The following is a 21120-nucleotide window of genomic DNA, read 5'->3' on the forward strand; positions in this document are numbered from 1 at the left end:
TGTTCTCTCTCTCTCTCTTTCTCCCTCTCTTTCTCGCTCTGTTCCCTCCTCTCTCTCTTTTTCTTCCCCTTCAACCCCCTCTCCCTCACCCCTCTTAATCGCTCTCTTCCCCCATATCTTTCCTCTGTCTCCCCCCTCCCTCTCTCTCTCTCTCTCTCTCTCTCTTTCTCCTCTCTCTCACTGTCTCTCTCTATCTGCGCTCTTTCATTTCATTGTTGGCGACCCTCTCATCTCTGCAAAATGGAGCGTTATCTCACCAGAGCTCTGTCATTTAGAAAAGCCTTATTGGAATCAATTTCTCATCTCTCTGTGTCCTCCCACTCAGTTGGTTTGCACACACACACACACACACACACACACACACACACACACACACACACACACACACACACACACACACACACACACACACACACACACACACACACACACACACACACACACACACACACACACACACACACACACACACACACACACACACACACACACACACACACACACACGAAGAGACACACACATACACACACACACACGAAGAGACACACACATACACACACACGAAGAGACACACACATACACACACACACACACAGACACACACATACACACACACACACACACACACACACACGCATGCACGCACATACACACAGGTCTGTCTCGGGGCGTCTGCTCTGCCTGTTACTGGGCTCAATACCCCGTCGCCAGGTACTAATCATCCCAGCATCGGTTAGGGTCAACCACTCCATCCCTCCATCCCTCCCTCCATTGGTGAAAACCACTCCATCACTCCATCCCTCCATCCCTCCATTGGTGAAAACCACTCCATCACTCCATCCCTCCATCCCTCCATTGGTGAAAACCACTCCATCCCTCCCTCCATCCCTCCATTGGTGAAAACCACTCCATCACTCCATCCCTCCATTGGTGAAAACCACTCCATCCCTCCATCCCTCCATTGTTGAAAACCACTCCATAACTCCATCCCTCCATTGGTGAAAACCACTCCATCACTCTATCCCTCCATTGGTGAAAACCACTCCATCCCTCCATCCATCACTCCATCCCTCCATTGGTGAAAACCACTCCATCACTCCATCCCTCCATTGGTGAAAACCACTCCATCCCTCCCTCAATCCCTCCATTGGTGAAAACCACTCCATCTCTCCATCACTCCATCCCTCCATTGGTGAAAACCACTCCATCCCTCCATCCCTCCATTGGTGAAAACCACTCCATCCCTCCATTGGTGAAAACCACTCCATCACTCCATCACTCCATTGGTGAAAAGCACTCCATCCCTCCCTCAATCCCTCCATTGGTGAAAACCATTCCATCACTCCATCCCTCCATTGGTGAAAACCACTCCATCACTCCATCACTCCATTGGTGAAAACCACTCCATCCCTCCCTCAATCCCTCCATTGGTGAAAACCACTCCATCACTCCATCCCTCCATTGGTGAAAACCACTCCATCCCTCCATCCCTCCATTGGTGAAAACCACTCCATCACTCCATCCCTCCATTGGTGAAAACCACTCCCTCCCTCCATCCCTCCATTGGTGAAAACCACTCCATCCCTCCCTCCATCCCTCCATTGGTGAAAACCACTCCATCACTCCATCCCTCCATTGGTGAAAACCACTCCATCACTCCATCCCTCCATTGGTGAAAACCACTCCATCACTCCATCCCTCCATTGGTGAAAACCACTCCATCACTCCATCCCTCCATCCCTCCATTGGTGAAAACCACTCCATCACTCCATCCCTCCATTGGTGAAAACCACTCCATCCCTCCATCCCTCCATTGGTGGAAACCACTCCATCCCTCCATCCCTCCATTGGTGAAAACCACTCCATCACTCCATCCCTCCATTGGTGAAAACCACTCCATCCCTCCATCCCTCCATTGGTGAAAACCACTCCATCCCTCCATCCCTCCATTGGTGAAAACCACTCCATCACTCCATCCCTCCATTGTTGAAAACCACTCCATCACTCCATCCCTCCATTGTTGAAAACCACTCCATCACTCCATCCCTCCCTCCATCCCTCCATTGGTGAAAACCACTCCATCACTCCATCCCTCCATTGGTGAAAACCACTCCATCCCTCCATTGGTGAAAACCACTCCATCACTCCATCCCTCCATTGGTGAAAACCACTCCATCACTCCATCCCTCCATTGGTGAAAACCACTCCATCCCTCCCTCAATCCCTCCATTGGTGAAAACCACTCCATCTCTCCATCACTCCATCCCTCCATTGGTGAAAACCACTCCATCCCTCCATCCCTCCATTGGTGAAAACCACTCCATCACTCCATCCCTCCATTGGTGAAAACCACTCCATCACTCCATCACTCCATTGGTGAAAAGCACTCCATCCCTCCCTCAATCCCTCCATTGGTGAAAACCACTCCATCACTCCATCCCTCCATTGGTGAAAACCACTCCATCACTCCATCCCTCCATTGGTGAAAACCACTCCATCACTCCATCCCTCCATTGGTGAAAACCACTCCATCCCTCCATCCCTCCATTGGTGAAAACCACTCCATCCCTCCATCCCTCCATTGGTGAAAACCACTCCATCACTCCATCCCTCCATTGGTGAAAACCACTCCATCCCTCCATCCCTCCATTGGTGAAAACCACTCCATCCCTCCATCCCTCCATTGGTGAAAACCACTCCATCACTCCATCCCTCCATTGTTGAAAACCACTCCATCACTCCATCCCTCCATTGTTGAAAACCACTCCATCACTCCATCCCTCCCTCCATCCCTCCATTGGTGAAAACCACTCCATCACTCCATCCCTCCATTGGTGAAAACCACTCCATCCCTCCATTGGTGAAAACCACTCCATCACTCCATCCCTCCATTGGTGAAAACCACTCCATCCCTCCATTGTTGAAAACCACTCCATCACTCCATCCCTCCCTCCATCCCTCCATTGTTGAAAACCACTCCATCACTCCATCCCTCCATTGTTGAAAACCACTCCATCACTCCATCCCTCCCTCCATCCCTCCATGGGTGAAAACCACTCCATCACTCCATCCCTCCATTGGTGAAAACCACAAAAACACCCACTTATATTAACTGTAAGATGTAATTGATGTTATGTACTCTACGGATGTTGTAGAGCAGGAGCTCAGCCCACTGACAGTTACAGTAGTCCAAAATGTTATGTACTCTATGGATGTTGTCGAGCACGAACCTACAAGAGTGAGCCAGATATTATGGCATTTTAAAAACACATTACATTATTTTACAGTAAGCATGTCATTCAGACACTGTATACCACAGTAGATATGTCATATTACACGCCCCCTAGCTGACCCAGGTGGAACCAGACCACATTACACGCCCCCTAGCTGACCCAGGTGGAACCAGACCATATTACACGCCCCCTAGCTGACCCAGGTGGAACCAGACCACATTACACCCCCCCTAGCTGACCCAGGTGGAACCAGACCACATTACACCCCCCCCTATCTGACCAAGGTGGAACCAGACCACATTACACTACATTACACATTACTAGCTGACAAATGTCTTCTTAACTATAGTGTTGGCAAGTCGATTAGGACATCTACTTTGTGCATGACACAGGTCATTTTACACGCCCCCTAGCAGACCATATTACACGCCCCCTAGCTGACCCAGGTGGAACCAGACCAGACAAATAGCAACAGGCTGCAGTATAATGATGTGCAGATTATATATTCAGAGATATATATATATACAGTGGGGAGAACAAGTATTTGATACACTGCCGATTTTGCAGGTTTTCCTACTTACAAAGCATGTAGAGGTCTGTAATTTTTATCATAGGTACACTTCAACTGTGAGAGACGGAATCTAAAACAAAAATCCAGAAAATCACATTGTATGATTTTTAAATAATTAATTTGCATTTTATTGCATGACATAAGTATTTGATCACCTACCAACCAGTAAGAATTCCGGCTCTCAAGACCTAGTTTTTCTTTAAGAAGCCCTCCTGTTCTGCACTCATTACCTGTATTAACTGCACCTGTTTGAACTCGTTACCTGTATAAAAGACACCTGTCCACACACAATCAAACAGATTCCAACCTCTCCACAATGGCCAAGACCAGAGAGCTGTGTAAGGACATCAGGGATAAAATTGTAGACCTGCACAAGGCTGGGATGGGCTACAGGACAATAGGCAAGCAGCTTGGTGAGAAGGAAACAACTGTTGGCGCAATTATTAGAAAATGGAAGAAGTTCAAGATGACGGTCAATCACCCTCGGTCTGGGGCTCCATGCAAGATTTCACCTCGTGGGGCATCAATGATCATGAGGAAGGTGAGGGATCAGCCCAGAACTACACGGCAGGACCTGGTCAATGACCTGAAGAGAGCTGGGACCACAGTCTCAAAGAAAACCATTAGTAACACACTACGCCGTCATGGATTAAAATCCTGCAGCGCACGCAAGGTCCCCCTGCTTAAGCCAGTGCATGTCCAGGCCTGTCTGAAGTTTGCCAATGACCATCTGGATGATCCGGAGGAGGAATGGGAGAAGGTCATGTGGTCTGATGAGACAAAAATAGAGCTTTTTGGTCTAACTCCACTCGCCGTGTTTGGAGGAAGAAGAAGTATGAGTACAACCCCAAGAACACCATCCCAACCGTGAAGCATGGAGGTGGAAACATCATTCTTTGGGGATGCTTTTCTGCAAAGGGGACAGGACGACTGCACCGTATTGAGGGGAGGATGGATGGGGCCATGTATCGCGAGATCTTGGCCAACAACCTCCTTCCCTCAGTAAGAGCATTGAAGATGGGTCGTGGCTGGGTCTTCCAGCATGACAACGACACGAAGCACACAGCCATGGCAACTAAGGAGTGGCTCCGTAAGAAGCATCTCAAGGTCCTGGAGTGGCCTAGCCAGTCTCCAGACCTGAACCCAATAGAAAATCTTTGGAGGGAGCTGAAAGTCCGTATTGCCCAGCGACAGCCCCGAAACCTGAAGGATCTGGAGAAGATCTGTAGGGAGGAGTGGGCCAAAATCCCTGCTGCAGTGTGTGCAAACCTAGTCAAGAACTACAGGAAACGTATGATCTCTGTAATTGCAAACAAAGGTTTCTGTACCAAATATTAAGTTCTGCTTTTCTGATGTATCAAATACTTATGTCATGCAATAAAATGCAAATTAATTACTTAAAAATCATACAATGTGATTTTCTGGATTTTTGTTTTAGATTCCGTCTCTCATAGTTGAAGTGTACCTATGATAAAAATTACAGACCTCTACATGCTTTGTAAGTAGGAAAACCTGCTAAATCGGCAGTGTATCAAATACTTGTTCTCCCCACTGTATATATATATATAGAGAGAGAGAGAGAGAGAGAGAGCGAGACAGCCCACTGACACCCCTATCAGATCACAGAAAAACCACATTCTACTTGAACAGAGCAATACTCAATCATGAGGCATCAAAGCCAAAGGAACTGAATAATATTAAGAAATTTTATAGATGGAAGGAATGTATTGTAGAAACCTTCCCTAAGAATTATTAGACAACAACAAAGTCCACTCACGTCACTTCCTGTTGAACGGGGACCGAGGGAGAGTTCAGTTTGTTGTTTTGAAAAGCTTTTGTTTTCAAAGTATATTGGAAAGTTTTTTAATAGCTAGCTAACTTTTTAGTTTGGATCCCGTGATGCATTTGGCATCTGTTGCTGGGACTGCTACTGTCTGTCCAGTCATCCTGCCATCCAAGGCTGGGTGTGAGGAGCTATTTGGCGTAGCAGATAGCCTAGCTGCTAACTACAGTTGGAAGTTGACATACACCTTAGCCAAATACATTTAAACTCAGTTTGTCTTAGGTCAGTTAGGATCACCACTTTATTTTAAGAATGTGTAACGAGTATTACCGAAGGTGGCTTCCCTTCCTGTTCGAGTGGCGCTCGGCGGTCGTCGTCGCCGGTCTACTAGCTGCCACCGATCCCTTTTTCCTTTTCGTTTGGTTTTGACTAATTGATTTCACCTGTTTATTGTTTGGTTGTTAGGGTGGTGCTATTTAAGTTCGTTTAGCCCGTTTCTGTTTGTGCGGGCTTGTCTTTCTGTTTTGTATGAGGTTGTTCGTTTATTTTGGGGTTTTCCACAGTTCTGGATTTATTTTCCAGTGTGTACTTTATTCAAGTTGGATTTTTACGCCAATGTTTTTGACGTTACCAGTTGTTCTTCTGGTTGGACATTAAAGAGTGGTTTTTCCCCATATCTTTGCTCTCTGCGCCTGACTCCTCACAATTGTCCTCATTGATCGTAACAAAATGTGAAATGTCAGAATAATAATAGTAGAGAGAATGATTTATTTCAGCTTTTATTTCTATCATAACATTCCCAGTGGGTCAGAAGTTTACATACACTCAATTAGTATTTGGTAGTGTTGCCTCTACATTGTTTAACTTGGGTCAAATGTTTTGGGTAGCCTTCCACAAGCTTCCCACAATAAGTTGGGTGAATTTTGGCCCATTTCTCCTGACAGAGCTGGTGTAACTGAGTCAGGTTTGTAGGCCTCCTTGCTCACACACGCTTTTTCAGTTCTGCCCACAAATTTTCTACGGGATTGAGGTCAGGGCTTTGTGATGGCCAATCCAACACATTGACTTTGTTGTCCTTAGGCCATTTTTCCACAACTTTGAAAGTATGCTTGGGGTCATTGTCCATTTGGAAGACCCATTTGTGACCAAGCTTTAACTTCCTGACTGATGTCTTGAGATATTGCTTCAATATATCCACATAATTTTCCTTTCCTCATGATGCCATCTATTTTGTGAATTGCACCAGTCCCTCCTGTAGCAAAGCACCCCCACAACATGATGCTGCCACCCCCGTGCTTCACGGTTGGGATGGTGTTCTTTGGCTTGCAAGCCTCCCCCTTTGTCCTCCAAACATAACGATGGTCATTATGGCCAAACAGTTATATTTTAGTTTCATCAGACCAGAGGACATTTCTCCAAAAAGTATGTTCTTTGTCCCCATGTGCAGTTGCAAACCATAGTCTGGCTTTTTTATGGTGGAGCAGTGGAGCAGTGGCTTCTTCCTTGCTGAGCGGCCTTTCAGGTTATGTCGATATAGGACTCGTTTTACTGTGGATATAGATACTTTTGTACCTGTTTCTTCACAAGGTCCTTTGCTGTTGTTCTGGAATTGATTTGCACTTTTCGCACCAAAGTACGTTCATCTCTAGGAGACAGAACATGTCTCTTTCCTGAGCAGTATGACGGCTGCGTGGTCCCATGGTGTTTATACTTGCGTACTATTGTTTGTACAGATAAACGTGGTATCTTCAGGCTTTTGGAAATTGCTCCAAAGGATGAACAAGACTTTTGGAGGTCTACAACTTTTTTCTGAGGTCTTGGCTGATTTCTTTTGATTTTCCCATGATGTGAAGCAAAGAGGCACAGAATTTGAAGATAGGCCTTGAAATACATCCAACAGGTACACCTCCAATTGACTCAAATGATGTCAATTAGGCTATCAGAAGCTTCTAAAGCCATTACATCATTTTCTTGAATTTTTCAAGCTGTTTAAAGGCACAGTCAACTTAGTGTATGTAAACTTCTGACCTACTGGAATGGTGATATAGTGAATTATAAGTGAAATAATCTGTCTGTAAACAATTGATTGAAAAATGAATTGTGTCATGCACAAAGTAGATGTCCTAATCGACTTGCCAACACTATAGTTCGTTAAGAAGACATTTGCGGAGTGTTTGAAAAACGAGTTTAAATGACTCCAACCTAAGTGTATGTAAACTTCTGACTTCAACTCTAGCTGCCCATCAAGCTAGTAAAGTTTATTGAGGGCTTGAAGCAGCCAGCGGTGCTGTTAACCGTTGTGGACCGCAGATTTTCATGGGTTTGTGGCTAGGACCGCAGATTTTCCTGGGTTTTGTGACTGTCTCGAGGTACAATCAAAGTGGAACAACATGGTTGTGGATGGAATTGCAGAATCTCCACATGAGACCTGGACGGAGTCTGAGGACAAAGTGAGGGAAATGATCTCTGAGAAATTGAAGATGAACCACCGGAAGATTGAGGTGGAGCGCGCCTAGAGGACATGAAATCCCACCGCTGGCCCAGGTGACAGGCCAATAGTGGTCAAGTTCCTTAGGTTCAAGGACAAGGTAGCTGTTCTGGAAAGAGCCAAGAACTTGAGAGGAACGTATATCTTCCTCAACTATCCTGAAGCTGTGCACCAAAAGAGGAAAGAACTGATCCCAGCCATGAAAGATGCCAGAGCGTGTGGATACATTGCTTCCGTCCGCTATGACAGGCTCATTGTCCACCCTCCCTCCCAAAAGCCTGAAAGGGATGAGAGAGCTAAGCCTATGGTTTATAGCTTCAACCCCTGCAGCACACACAACCAATTGATTAATGGACTGCGGAATGTATATATATCTTTCTCTTGCTTTGTTTACTCTTTTCCATATTATGTCTATCTCTGACAAGCTACCCAGGAAATGGATGAAAATAGTCCATATTAATCTACAGTTGAAGTCGGAAGTTTATATACACTTAGGTTGGAGTCATTAAAACTCGTTTTTAAACCACTCCACAAACTTCTTGTAAACAAACTATAGTTTTTCCAAGTCGGTTAGGACATCTAATTTGTGCATGACACAATGATGTGATTAACCTCTTGACACTACAGGGGGTGCTGTTTCAACTTCGACATTTTGCATTCCCAAATTAAACTGCCTCGTACTCAATTCTTGCTCGTACAATATGCATATTATTATTACTATTGGATAGAAAACAATCTCTAGTTTCTAAAACCGTTTGAATTATGTCTGTGGGTGAACCAGAAGTCTTTCTGCAGCGAAAAAATCATGACAGGAACTGCGAAGGTCTGAAAACTAGGCTCTGATCTCAGATCAGTTTAAAGCTCTGTATGTGTCCTATGGGTCGAAATGAACTGCACCCGCCTTCCCCTGGATGTCAGTAACCAATGAGAAGTGGAATGGAGTCTCTACGTAATTCTCAGACTTTATAAATGCCATGGAGTGGAAGGTCCGTTCTTTTCGACGCTCGTCAAGACGCAAGAGAGGACATCAGGATGGCATGCTCAAAAGCTCTCGTTATCGGCCTAAGATATATCCGTCTGTGATTTAATTCGATATAGGTGTTAGAAACATCATAACAAAATTATTTTAAACCGATTTATATCAGTTTATGCGAGTATATTGCTATTTTCGGAATTTTCGTAGTATTGCGTTTTGAGGATTTGGACATGTGTGTGCCACGTAGCTATTGTTAGCTGCTAATTCCGAAGTTGAAGAGGACGTTTTACAACAAAGCAACGATTCTTTTGGACAAAGGACACCTTGCCCAAGATTCTGATGGAAGCTCAACTAATAGTAAGAACTATTTATGATGTTAATTCGTTGTTCTGTGGAAAAATGTAAAAGTATTTTTCGGCCATTATTGCGGCACTGGTCTGGCTGTAACGCACACTGTATGTCTAGTAACGTTAATTTTAAAAATCTAACACAGCGGTTGCATTAATAACTAATGCATCTTTCAATTGCTGTCCAACCTGTATTTTTTTAGTCAAGTTTTCGATTATTTATTGATTAGATTAGGTGCCTTTCCAAGATGGCGCCGGCCAGAATGCATGCCATGTTTTTACTGATTACATTGCATAACCACGATTTGTGCTGCTAATTATACACATTTTCGAACAAAAGCTATATGCATTGTGTAATATGATGTTACAGGACTGTCATCTGATGAAGTATATCAAGGTTAGTAAAATTATATATCTTTTGCTGGGTTGTTACGATCGCTAACATTTACTGCTGGTAAATGCGGTTGTGATTCTGGCTATTGTGGTAAGCTCATATAATGCTATATTGTGTTTTCGCTGTAAAACACTTAAAAAATCTAACATATTGGCTGGATTCACAAGATGTTGGGCTTTCATTTGCTGTACGCTGTGTATTTTTCAGAAATGTTTTAAGATGAGTAATTAGTTATTTGACGTTGGTCTCTGTAATTATTCTGGCAGCTTCGGCACTATTTCAGATTGCAGCTGCAATGTAGAACTGTGATTTATACCTGAAAAATGAACATTTTTCTAAAAAAATGTGCATATGCTATACCATAAATATGTTATCAGACTGTCATCTTAGGAAGTTGTTTCTTGGTTAGTGGCTATATATATCTTTATTTAGTCGAATTAGTGATAGCTACTGATGGAGTAAAAAAATGGTGGAGTAAAAAAAGTGGTGTCTTTTGCTATCGTGGTTAGCTAATAGATTTACATATTGTGTCTTCCCTGTAAAACATTTTAAAAATCAGAAATGATGGCTGGATTCACAAGATCTGTATCTTTCATCTGGTGTCTTGGACTTGTGATTTAATGATATTTAGATGCTAGTATTTACTTGTGACGCTATGCTAGGCTATGCTAGTCAGCTTTTTTACTGTGGGGGGTGCTCCCGGATCCGGGTTTGGGAGGAATTAGAGGTTAATAAGGAGCATCCAGATGATGAATTTATGAAATTGCTTTTTCCTCCCTAGCCCTCACCCTCCAACAGGTCCCAGATGTGCTCAATGGGATTGATATCCGGGCTCTTCGCTGGCCATGGCAGAACACTGACATTCCTGTCTTGCAGGAAATCACGCACAGAACGAGCAGTATGGCTGGTGGCATTGTCATGCTGGAGGGTCATGTCAGGATGAGCCTGCAGGAAGGGTACCACATGAGGGAGGAGGATGTCTTCCCTGTAACGCACAGCATTGAGATTGCCTGCAATGACAACAAGCTCAGTCCGATGATGCTGTGCCTCTATTGTCATTCCTATCTGTCATATCTTTTATCTGAGCCTAGAGGAAAGTATTGCTCTAGACCCAACTTAATTCCTCTACCAAAGAAAAGAAAGTAAAGTAAAGCGGCCTTTACTGGTTCTAACAGCAGACCTATCAGCTTGCTGCCAGGTCTTGGACAAACTATTGGAAAGAGTCATGTTTGACCTAATACAATGTTATTTCTTTGTACACAAATTAACAACAGACTTTCAGCATGCTTATAGAGAAGGGCAATCAACATGTACTGCACTGATACAAATGAATGACGCTTGGTTGAAGATTGTGGGATCTGTAATGTTAGATTTCAGTGCAAAAAAACGTAAGTGTTATGGCTTTTCAACCTCTGCCATATTGTGGATTCAGAGCTATCTTTCTAGTAGAACTCAAAGGGATTTCTTTAATGGAAGCTTCTAAAAATGTAAATGTAAAGTGTGGTGTACCGCAGGGCAGCTCTCTAGGCCCTCTACTCTGTTCTATTTTTACCAATGACCTGCCACTGGCATTAAACACAGCATGTGTGTCCATGTATGTTGGTGTTTCAACCATATACGCATCAGCAACCACAGCTAATGAAATCACTGAAACCCTTAACAAAGAGTTGCAGTCTGTTTTGGAATGGGTGGCCAGTAATAAACTGGTCCTGAGCATCTATTAAAGTAAGAGCATTGTATTTTACCTTTATTTAACTAGGCAAGTCAGTTAAAAACAAATTCTTATTTACAATGACGTTCTACACCAGCCAAACTGTGCACCGCCTTACAGGACTCCAAATCACAGCTGGTTGTGAAACAGCCTGGATTTGAACCTGGATGTCTGTAGTGATGCCCCTAACATTGAGATGCAGTGCCTTAGACCGCTGTGCCACTCAGGAGCTTGGGAACAAAGCATTCCCTAAGTTCTAGACCTTAGCTGAATCTGGTAATGAAAGGTGTGACTGTTGAACAAGTGGAGGAGACTAAATTACTTTAGATCGTAAACTGTCATGGTCAAAACATATATATTCAATGGTTGTTTAGATGGGGAGAGGTCTGTCCATAATAAAGAGATTATCTGCTTGTTTGACACCACATTCCAAAAAGAAAGTCCTGCAGGTTCTAGTTTCATCTTATCTTGATTATTATCCAGTCGTGTGGTTGAGTGCTGAAAGGAAAGACCTAGTTAAGCTGCAGCTGGCCCAGAACAGAGCGGCACGTATTGCTCTTAATTGTAATCAGAGGGCTGATATTAATACTATGCATGCCAGTCTGTCTTGGATAAGAGTTGAGGAAAGACTGACTGCATCACTTGTTATTTTTATAGGAAATATTAATGTGTTGAAAATCCCACATTATTTGCATTGTCAACTAACACACAGCTCTGACACACACACTTTCTCCACCAGACGTGCCACCAGGGGTCTTTTCACAGTCCCCAAATCCAGAACAAATTGAAAAAAGCATACAGTATTATATAGAGCCCTTATTGCACGGAACTCCGTTCCATCTCATATTGCTCAAATGAACAGCAAACCTGGTTTCACAAAACAGATAAAGCAACACCTCACGGCACAACGCCTCTCCCCTATTTGACCTAGATAGTTTATGTGTATGTATTGATATTGATATGTATGCTACGTGTGCCTTTAGCCTTTAATTGTTTTTATGTAGTTCTGTCCTTGAGCTGTTCTTGTCTGTTAATGTTCTGTATTATGGCATGTTTCATGTTTGGTGTGGACCCCAGGAAGACTAGCTGCTGCCTTTGCAAAAGCTAATGGGGATCCTAACAAAATACCAAATACCAAATCCCTTTCAGACAACTTCCTGGACAAAATATTTCACTGTAATAGTGAAGGTGTAAACTTGGCAGTAGAAAACCTTAACAGTTTATTTGACCTCTCAGCTTCCCTATTAAATCAAATAATTTCAAGCAGAAAACCTAAGAAAATTAACAACAATGACAAACGGTTTGATAAAGAATGCAAAAACCTAAGAAAAGAAATTGAGAAACCTATCCAACCAAAAACATAGACCCCGAAAACCTGAGCATACGCCTTCCCTATGGTGAATCACTAAAACAATGCAGAAATACACTATGGAAAAAGAAGGAACAGCACGTCAGAAATTAGCTCAATGTAATTGAAGAATCCATAGAATCGAACCAATTCTGGGAATATTGGAAAACACTAAACAAACAACAACACAAAGAGTTATCTATCCAAAACGGAGATGTATGGATAAATCACTTCTCCAATCTTTTTGGCCCTAAAACAAAGAACAACCAGCAAAAACATATCCTCTCTTGGGTAGGGGGCAGTATTTTCACTTCCGGATGAGAAGCGTGCCCAAAGGAAACCGCCTGTTACTCAGGCCCAGAAGCTAGGATATGCATATTGGTAGATTTGGATAGAAAACACTCTAAAGTTTCTAAAACTGTTAAAATAATGTATGTGAGTATAACAGAACTGATATGGCAGGCGAAACCCCGAGGACAAACCATCCCCCCCAAAAAACAATCCAGCCCACCACTATTTTCAATGGCTGTCACTTTTATTATAAGGTGAAGTCCTCCCAGATTGCAGTTCCTAGGGCTTCCACTAGATGTCAACAGTCTTTAGAAAGAGTTTCATGCTGGTTTTTGGAAAAATTAGCCAGAAATTGTAGTTTTTCTAGGTGGCTCCCATTTTGGCTGTAGTTTCCAAGCGTGTGAATGAGAGTGTGTTCTTTGGTATTTTTCTCCGGTAAAGACAATAACGATTCTCCGTCTTAAATTTTAGCGTTTATTTATGTATTAGGTTACCTAAGGTTTGATTTATTGGTAATGTTTGGGATTCATTTTGTATGCATTTTGAAGGGGGGAAACTGGGTGGATTATTGACTGAAGCGCGCCAGCTAAACTGAGTTTTTATGGATATAAATAAGGACATTATCGAACAAAAGGACCATTTGTGATGTATCTGGGACCTTTTGGAGTGCCAACAGAAGAAGATCATCAAAGGTAAGGCATTTATTATATCGCTATTTCTGACTTTCGTGGCGCATCTAACTGGTTGAAATGTGTTTTTCATGGTTTTGTATACGGGGCGCTCTCCTCAGATAATCGCATGGTGTGCTTTCGCGTAAAGCCTTTTTGAAATCTGACACGGCGGCTGGATTAACAAGAAGTTAAGCTTTATTTTGATGTATTACACTTGTGATTTTATGAAAGTTAAATATTTATAATTCTGTAGTTTGAACATCTCTGCAATTTCACCGGATGTTGGCCAGGTGGGACGCTACCGTCCCACCTGGCCATAAGAAGATATACAAATATCATAAGAAGATATACCAAATACAAATCTTAGAATAATTTATGAAAGACTACCCACTGGATTCTTTAATTACGTTGAATGAACTACAGGACAAAATACAAACCCTCCAACCCAAAAAGGCCCGTGGTGTTGATGGTATCGTAAATGAAATGACACAATATACTGACCACAGATTCCAATTGGCTAAACTTAACCTTTTTAACATCATCCTTAGTTCTGGCATCTTTCCCAATATTTGCAACCAAGGACTGATCACCCCAAACCACAAAAGTGGAGATAAATTTGACCCCAATAACTACCGTGGGATATGCATCAACAGCAACCTTGTGGAAATCCTCTGCATTATGATTTAAAGCAGACTGGTATATTTCCTCAGTGAAAACAATGTACTGAGCAAATGTCAAATTGGCTTTTTACCAAATTACCGGAGGACAGTCCACGTATTCACCGTCCACACCCTAATTGAAAAACAAACAAACTAAAACAAAGGCAAAGTCTTCTTATGCTTTGCTGATTTCAAAAAAGTTTTTGACTCATTTCAGCATGAGGGTCTATACAAATTGATGGAAAGTGGTGTTGGGGGTAAAACATACACCATTAAAAAAAACCTGTACACAAACAACAAGTGTGCAGTTAAAATCGGCAAAAAAAACTCCCACAAATTTCTTTCCACAGGGCCGTGGGGTGAGACAGGGATGCAACTTAAGCCCCACCCTATTCAACATATACAGTGGGGAGAACAAGTATTTGATACACTGCCGATTTTGCAGGTTTTCCTACTTACAAAGCATGTAGTGGTGTGTAATTTTTATCATAGGTACACTTCAACTGTGAGAGACGGAATCTAAAACAAAAATCCAGAAAATCACATTGTATGATTTTTAAATAATTCATTTGCATTTTATTGCATGACATACGTATTTGATCACCTACCAACCAGTAAGAATTCCGTCTCTCACAGACCTGTTAGTTTTTCTTTAAGAAGCCCTCCTGTTCTCCACTCATTACCTGTATTAACTGCACCTGTTTGAACTCGTTACCTGTATAAAAGACACCTGTCCACACACAATCAAACAGATTCCAACCTCTCCACAATGGCCAAGACCAGAGAGCTGTGTAAGGACATCAGGGATAAAATTGTAGACCTGCACAAGGCTGGGATGGGCTACAGGACAATAGGCAAGCAGCTTGGTGAGAAGGAAACAACTGTTGGCGCAATTATTAGAAAATGGAAGAAGTTCAAGATGACGGTCAATCACTCTCGGTCTGGGGCTCCATGCAAGATTTCACCTCGTGGGGCATCAATGATCATGAGGAAGGTGAGGGATCAGCCCAGAACTACACGGCAGGACCTGGTCAATGACCTGAAGAGAGCTGGGACCACAGTCTCAAAGAAAACCATTAGTAACACACTACGCCGTCATGGATTAAAATCCTGCAGCGCACGCAAGGTCCCCCTGCTTAAGCCAGTGCATGTCCAGGCCTGTCTGAAGTTTGCCAATGACCATCTGGATGATCCAGAGGAGGAATGGGAGAAGGTCATGTGGTCTGATGAGACAAAAATAGAGCTTTTTGGTCTAACTCCACTCGCCGTGTTTGGAGGAAGAAGAAGTATGAGTACAACCCCAAGAACACCATCCCAACCGTGAAGCATGGAGGTGGAAACATCATTCTTTGGGGATGCTTTTCTGCAAAGGGGACAGGATGACTGCACCGTATTGAGGGGAGGATGGATGGGGCCATGTATCGCGAGATCTTGGCCAACAACCTCCTTCCCTCAGTAAGAGCATTGAAGATGGGTCGTGGCTGGGTCTTCCAGCATGACAACGACACGAAGCACACAGCCATGGCAACTAAGGAGTGGCTCCGTAAGAAGCATCTCAAGGTCCTGGAGTGGCCTAGCCAGTCTCCAGACCTGAACCCAATAGAAAATCTTTGGAGGTAGCTGAAAGTCCGTATTGCCCAGCGACAGCCCCGAAACCTGAAGGATCTGGAGAAGATCTGTAGGGAGGAGTGGGCCAAAATCCCTGCTGCAGTGTGTGCAAACCTAGTCAAGAACTACAGGAAACGTATGATCTCTGTAATTGCAAACAAAGGTTTCTGTACCAAATATTAAGTTCTGCTTTTCTGATGTATCAAATACTTATGTCATGCAATAAAATGCAAATTAATTACTTAAAAATCATACAATGTGATTTTCTGGATTTTTGTTTTAGATTCCTTCTCTCACAGTTGAAGTGTACCTATGATAAAAATTACAGACCTCTACATGCTTTGTAAGTAGGAAAACCTGCAAAATCGTCAGTGTATCAAATACTTGTTCTCCCCACTGTATATCAACTAATTGGCGAGGGCACTAGAACAGTCTGCAGCACCCGGCCTCACCTTACTAGACTCTGAAGTCAAATGTCTACAGTTTGCTGATGATCTGGTGCTTCTGTCAGCAACCAAGGAGGGCCTACAGCAGCACCTAGATCTTCTGCACAGATTCTGTCAGACCTGGGCCTTGACAGTAAATCTCAGTAAGACCAAAATAATGATGTTCCAAAAAAGGTCCAGTACAAATTCCATTTAGACACCGTTGTACTAGAGCACAAAACCCCCCAGATATATACCTCAGCCTAAACATCAGCGCCACAGGTAACTTCCACAAAGCTGTGAACGATCTGAGAGACAAGGCAAGAAGGGCATTCTATACCATCAAAAGGAACATAAAATTCAACATACCAATTAGGATCTGGCTAAAAATACTTAAATCAGTCATAGAACCCATTGCCCTTTATGGTTGTGAGGTCTTAGGTCCGCTCACCAACCAAGACTTCATAAAATGGGACAAACACCAAATAGAAACTCTGCATGCAGAATTCTGTAAAAATATCCTCTGTGCATAACATAAAAAAAACAAATAATGCATGCAGAGCAGAATGAGGCCGATACCCAATAATGATCAAAATCCAGAAAAGAGCCGTTAAATTCTACAACCACTTACAAGGAAGCGATTCCCAAACCTTCCATAACAAAGCCATCACCTACAGAGAGATGAACCTGGAGAACAGCCCCTTAATAAGCAAGCTGGACCTGGGGCTCTGTTCACAAACACAACCAGACCTCACAACGCCTCAGAACAGCAACACAATTAAACCCAACCAAATCATGAGAAAACAAAAAGACAATTACTTGACACATTGGAAAGAATTAACAAACATTTTTGGCAAACTAGAATGCTATTTGGCCCTAAACGGAGAGTACACAGTGGCAGAATCCTGTCCACTGTAACTGACTCAAAATTAAGGAAAGCTTTGACATGTACAGACTCAGTGAGCATAGCCTTGCTATTGAGAAAGGCCTCCATAGGCAGACCTGGCTCTCAAGAGAAGACAGGCTATGTGCACACTGCCCACAAAATGAGGTGGAAACTGAGCTGCACTTCCTAACCTCCTGCCAAATGTATGACAATATTAGAGACACAAATTTCCCTAAGATTACACAGACCCCCAAAGAATTCGAAAACAAATCCAATTTTGACCAACTCCCATATCTATTGGGTGAAATACCACAGTGTTCATCACAGCACCAAGATTTGTGACCTGTTGTCACAAGAAAAGGGCAACCAGTGAAGAACAAACACCATTGTAAATACAACCAATATTTACATATATATATAGTATATATATTTTTTTTTTGGTACTTTAACTATTTGCACATTGTTACAACACTGTATATAGCCATAATATGACATTTGAAATGTCTCTATTCCTTTGGAACATTTGGGAGTAGAATGTTTACTGTTAATTTTTTATTGTTTATTTCATTTTTGTTTATTATCTTTTTCACTTGCTTTGGCAATGTAAACATATGTTTCCCATGCCAATAAAACCCCTTAAATGGAACTGAAATTGAATTAAATTGAGAGAGAATCTGAATATAGATGAACACAGAGGTCAGAGGTCAGACTGAGGGTAGAACAGATAAATCAGACTTGATAATTAACCAAACAATGTCTATTTAACATCCTTATTTTTCAGAGCTGATCTGGTGAAAAGACCAACTACCAAAATAAATATCAGAATTGGGGCTGCCTGTCTAAACATAGCCATAGACAGACAGACAGACAGACAGACAGACAGACAGACAGACAGACAGACAGACAGACAGACAGACAGACAGACAGACAGACAGACAGACAGACAGACAGACAGACAGACAGACAGACAGACAGACAGACAGACACCCAATATAACCTACTGTTATGTTCGACCTCCACCTCCACATCTCCCAACACCATGGCCGGTACCCCTATCGCCGACGCCAGGACCCACACACAGATGTTGACCACCTTGGCCTTGTGGGGCGTCCTCATGTCCAGGGCCTTGACCGGATGGCACACGGCCACGTAGCGATCCATGCTCATCACGGTCAGAGTAAAGGTACTGGTGAACATGTTGTAGTAGTCGATGGAGACCACGGCCTTGCAGAGGGCGTTACCGAACGGCCAGAAGCCCAGGAACACGTCTGTTCCCTGGAAGGGTAAGGTAGCGAGAACCAGGAAGTCAGCCAGAGCCAGGTTAAATATGTAGATGTTGGTGGCTGTCTTCATCTTGGTGTACCTGGCAGAGAGGAGAATTGTATTAATAGATATGTAGATGTTGGTGTAACTGGGTAGAATTGGTGGCTGTTCTTATTATATTGAAGAATAGGATAGAAAAGCATCTTATACCTAGATTGAAAGCCACTGTAGTGGAAAAGTTGGAAAACGAATACAGTCAGTGCCAAATATTGAACATCCATTTGTTGAAACACACAAACACGAACACACACACACACACACACACACACACACACACACACACACACACACACACACACACACACACACACACACACACACACACACACACACACACACACACACACACACACACACACACACACACACTGTCTTGTCTGTCTGTCTGTCTGTCTGTCTGTCTGTCTGTCTGTCTGTCTGTCTGTCTGTCTGTCTGTCTGTCTGTCTGTCTGTCTGTCTGTCTGTCTGTCTGTCTGTCTGTCTGTCTGTCTGTCTGTCTGTCTGTCTGTCTGTCTGTCTGTCTGTCTGTCTGTCTGTCTGTCTGTCTGTCTGTCCCTGTCCGTCCGTCTGACTGACTATTTAAGTGAGTTTGTGAATGGCCTGCTTGGCAGGAAGCAGGTTGGCAACAAAGTGTTGAAAATAGATCCACACCTTCTTATGTAACAGGAAGTCTTGTTATAATTTCATACCCACAACATGTTCCCATTCCTTCATATTGTTGCTGTCAAAAGAAAATCTTGTTGCTCTTTTTTAATATGAAATGACAGTCAACTGTGTGTGAGGGTTTTCTCCTTTTAGGAACTGAGATGAAGATCGTCATGAAGATGGTTTGTGGCTAGGAACCAGCAGACCACATCAGCAGCAGAGAACAAACTGACTTACATTTTTGATTATTTGATGAAATCAAAGTCATAAGGCTTTTTTTTTTTTTTACACTCTTTAAAATATTTGTTTTTATTTCAATGTGGAAAAATTCAATCACCCTAGTCCTCTCTCTCTCTCTCTATCTCTCTCTCTCTCTCTATCTATCTCTTCTTCCTCTCTCTCTCTCTCTCTCTCTCTCTCTCTCTATCTATCTCTTCTGCCTCTCTCTCTCTCTCTCTATCTCTTCTTCCTCTCTCTCTCTCTCTCTCTCTCTCTCTCTCTCTCTCTCTCTCTCTCTCTCTCTCTCTCTCTCTCTCTCTCTCTCTCTCTCTCTCTCTATCTATCTCTTCTTCCTCTCCCTTTCCCTCCCTCCCTCCCTCCTGCTGCCTCTTCGCATTTTGAAAATGTGCAGAGAAGTCTCTTCTACAGAGAACATGTCTTCTCTTTAACCCTCCTTTGGGAGTAACTACAGTATACGAGTCTCTCCTCTACACATATAATTACAGCCTAATAATGAAGCTCCATTACCTCCTCCCTTTCTCTCCCTCTCTCTCTCAATTCAATTCAATTCAATTGACTTTATTGACATGGCAAGTTATTATTACTTACATTGTCAAAGTATACATATCGAAAAATTTAAATAAAATATATACAGTGGGGAGAACAAGTATTTGATACACTGCCGATTTTGCAGGTTTTCCTACTTACAAAGCATGTAGAGGTCTGTAATTTTTATCATAGGTACACTTCAACTGTGAGAGACGGAATCTAAAACAAAAATCCAGAAAATCACATTGTGTGATTTTTAAGTAATTCATTTGCATTTTATTGCATGACATAAGTATTTGATCACCTACCAACCAGTAAGAATTCCGGCTCTCACAGACCTGTTAGTTTTTCTTTAAGAAGCCCTCCTGTTCTCCACTCATTACCTGTATTAACTGCACCTGTTTGAACTCGTTACCTGTATAAAAGACACCTGTCCACACACAATCAAACAGATTCCAACCTCTCCACAATGGCCAAGACCAGAGAGCTGTGTAAGGACATCAGGGATAAAATTGTAGACCTGCACAAGGCTGGGATGGGCTACAGGACAATAGGCAAGCAGCTTGGTGAGAAGGAAACAACTGTTGGCGCAATTATTAGAAAATGGAAGAAGTTCAAGATGACGGTCAATCACCCTCGGTCTGGGGCTCCATGCAAGATTTCACCTCGTGGGGCATCAATGATCATGAGGAAGGTGAGGGATCAGCCCAGAACTACACGGCAGGACCTGGTCAATGACCTGAAGAGAGCTGGGACCACAGTCTCAAAGAAAACCATTAGTAACACACTACGCCGTCATGGATTAAAATCCTGCAGCGCACGCAAGGTCCCCCTGCTTAAGCCAGTGCATGTCCAGGCCTGTCTGAAGTTTGCCAATGACCATCTGGATGATCCAGAGGAGGAATGGGAGAAGGTCATGTGGTCTGATGAGACAAAAATAGAGCTTTTTGGTCTAACTCCACTCGCCGTGTTTGGAGGAAGAAGAAGTATGAG

At 43.0% G+C, this 21120-nt stretch overlaps 1 protein-coding gene across 1 annotated transcript in view; it reads right to left on the reverse strand.

The window, feature by feature from the left end:
- The window catches only part of oprl1 (opiate receptor-like 1), a 101582-nt gene that overhangs the window by 9961 nt on the left and 70501 nt on the right, over positions 1-21120 (reverse strand). Inside the window, exon 3 of the mRNA XM_071349358.1 lies at positions 18393-18754. Coding sequence (XP_071205459.1) covers positions 18393-18754 — 362 coding nt within the window. The remainder of the gene's footprint in view (positions 1-18392; positions 18755-21120) is intronic.

Source organism: Salvelinus alpinus, chromosome 17 (genome assembly GCF_045679555.1).
Source record: "Salvelinus alpinus chromosome 17, SLU_Salpinus.1, whole genome shotgun sequence".
Taxonomy (NCBI): Eukaryota; Metazoa; Chordata; class Actinopteri; order Salmoniformes; family Salmonidae; genus Salvelinus; species Salvelinus alpinus.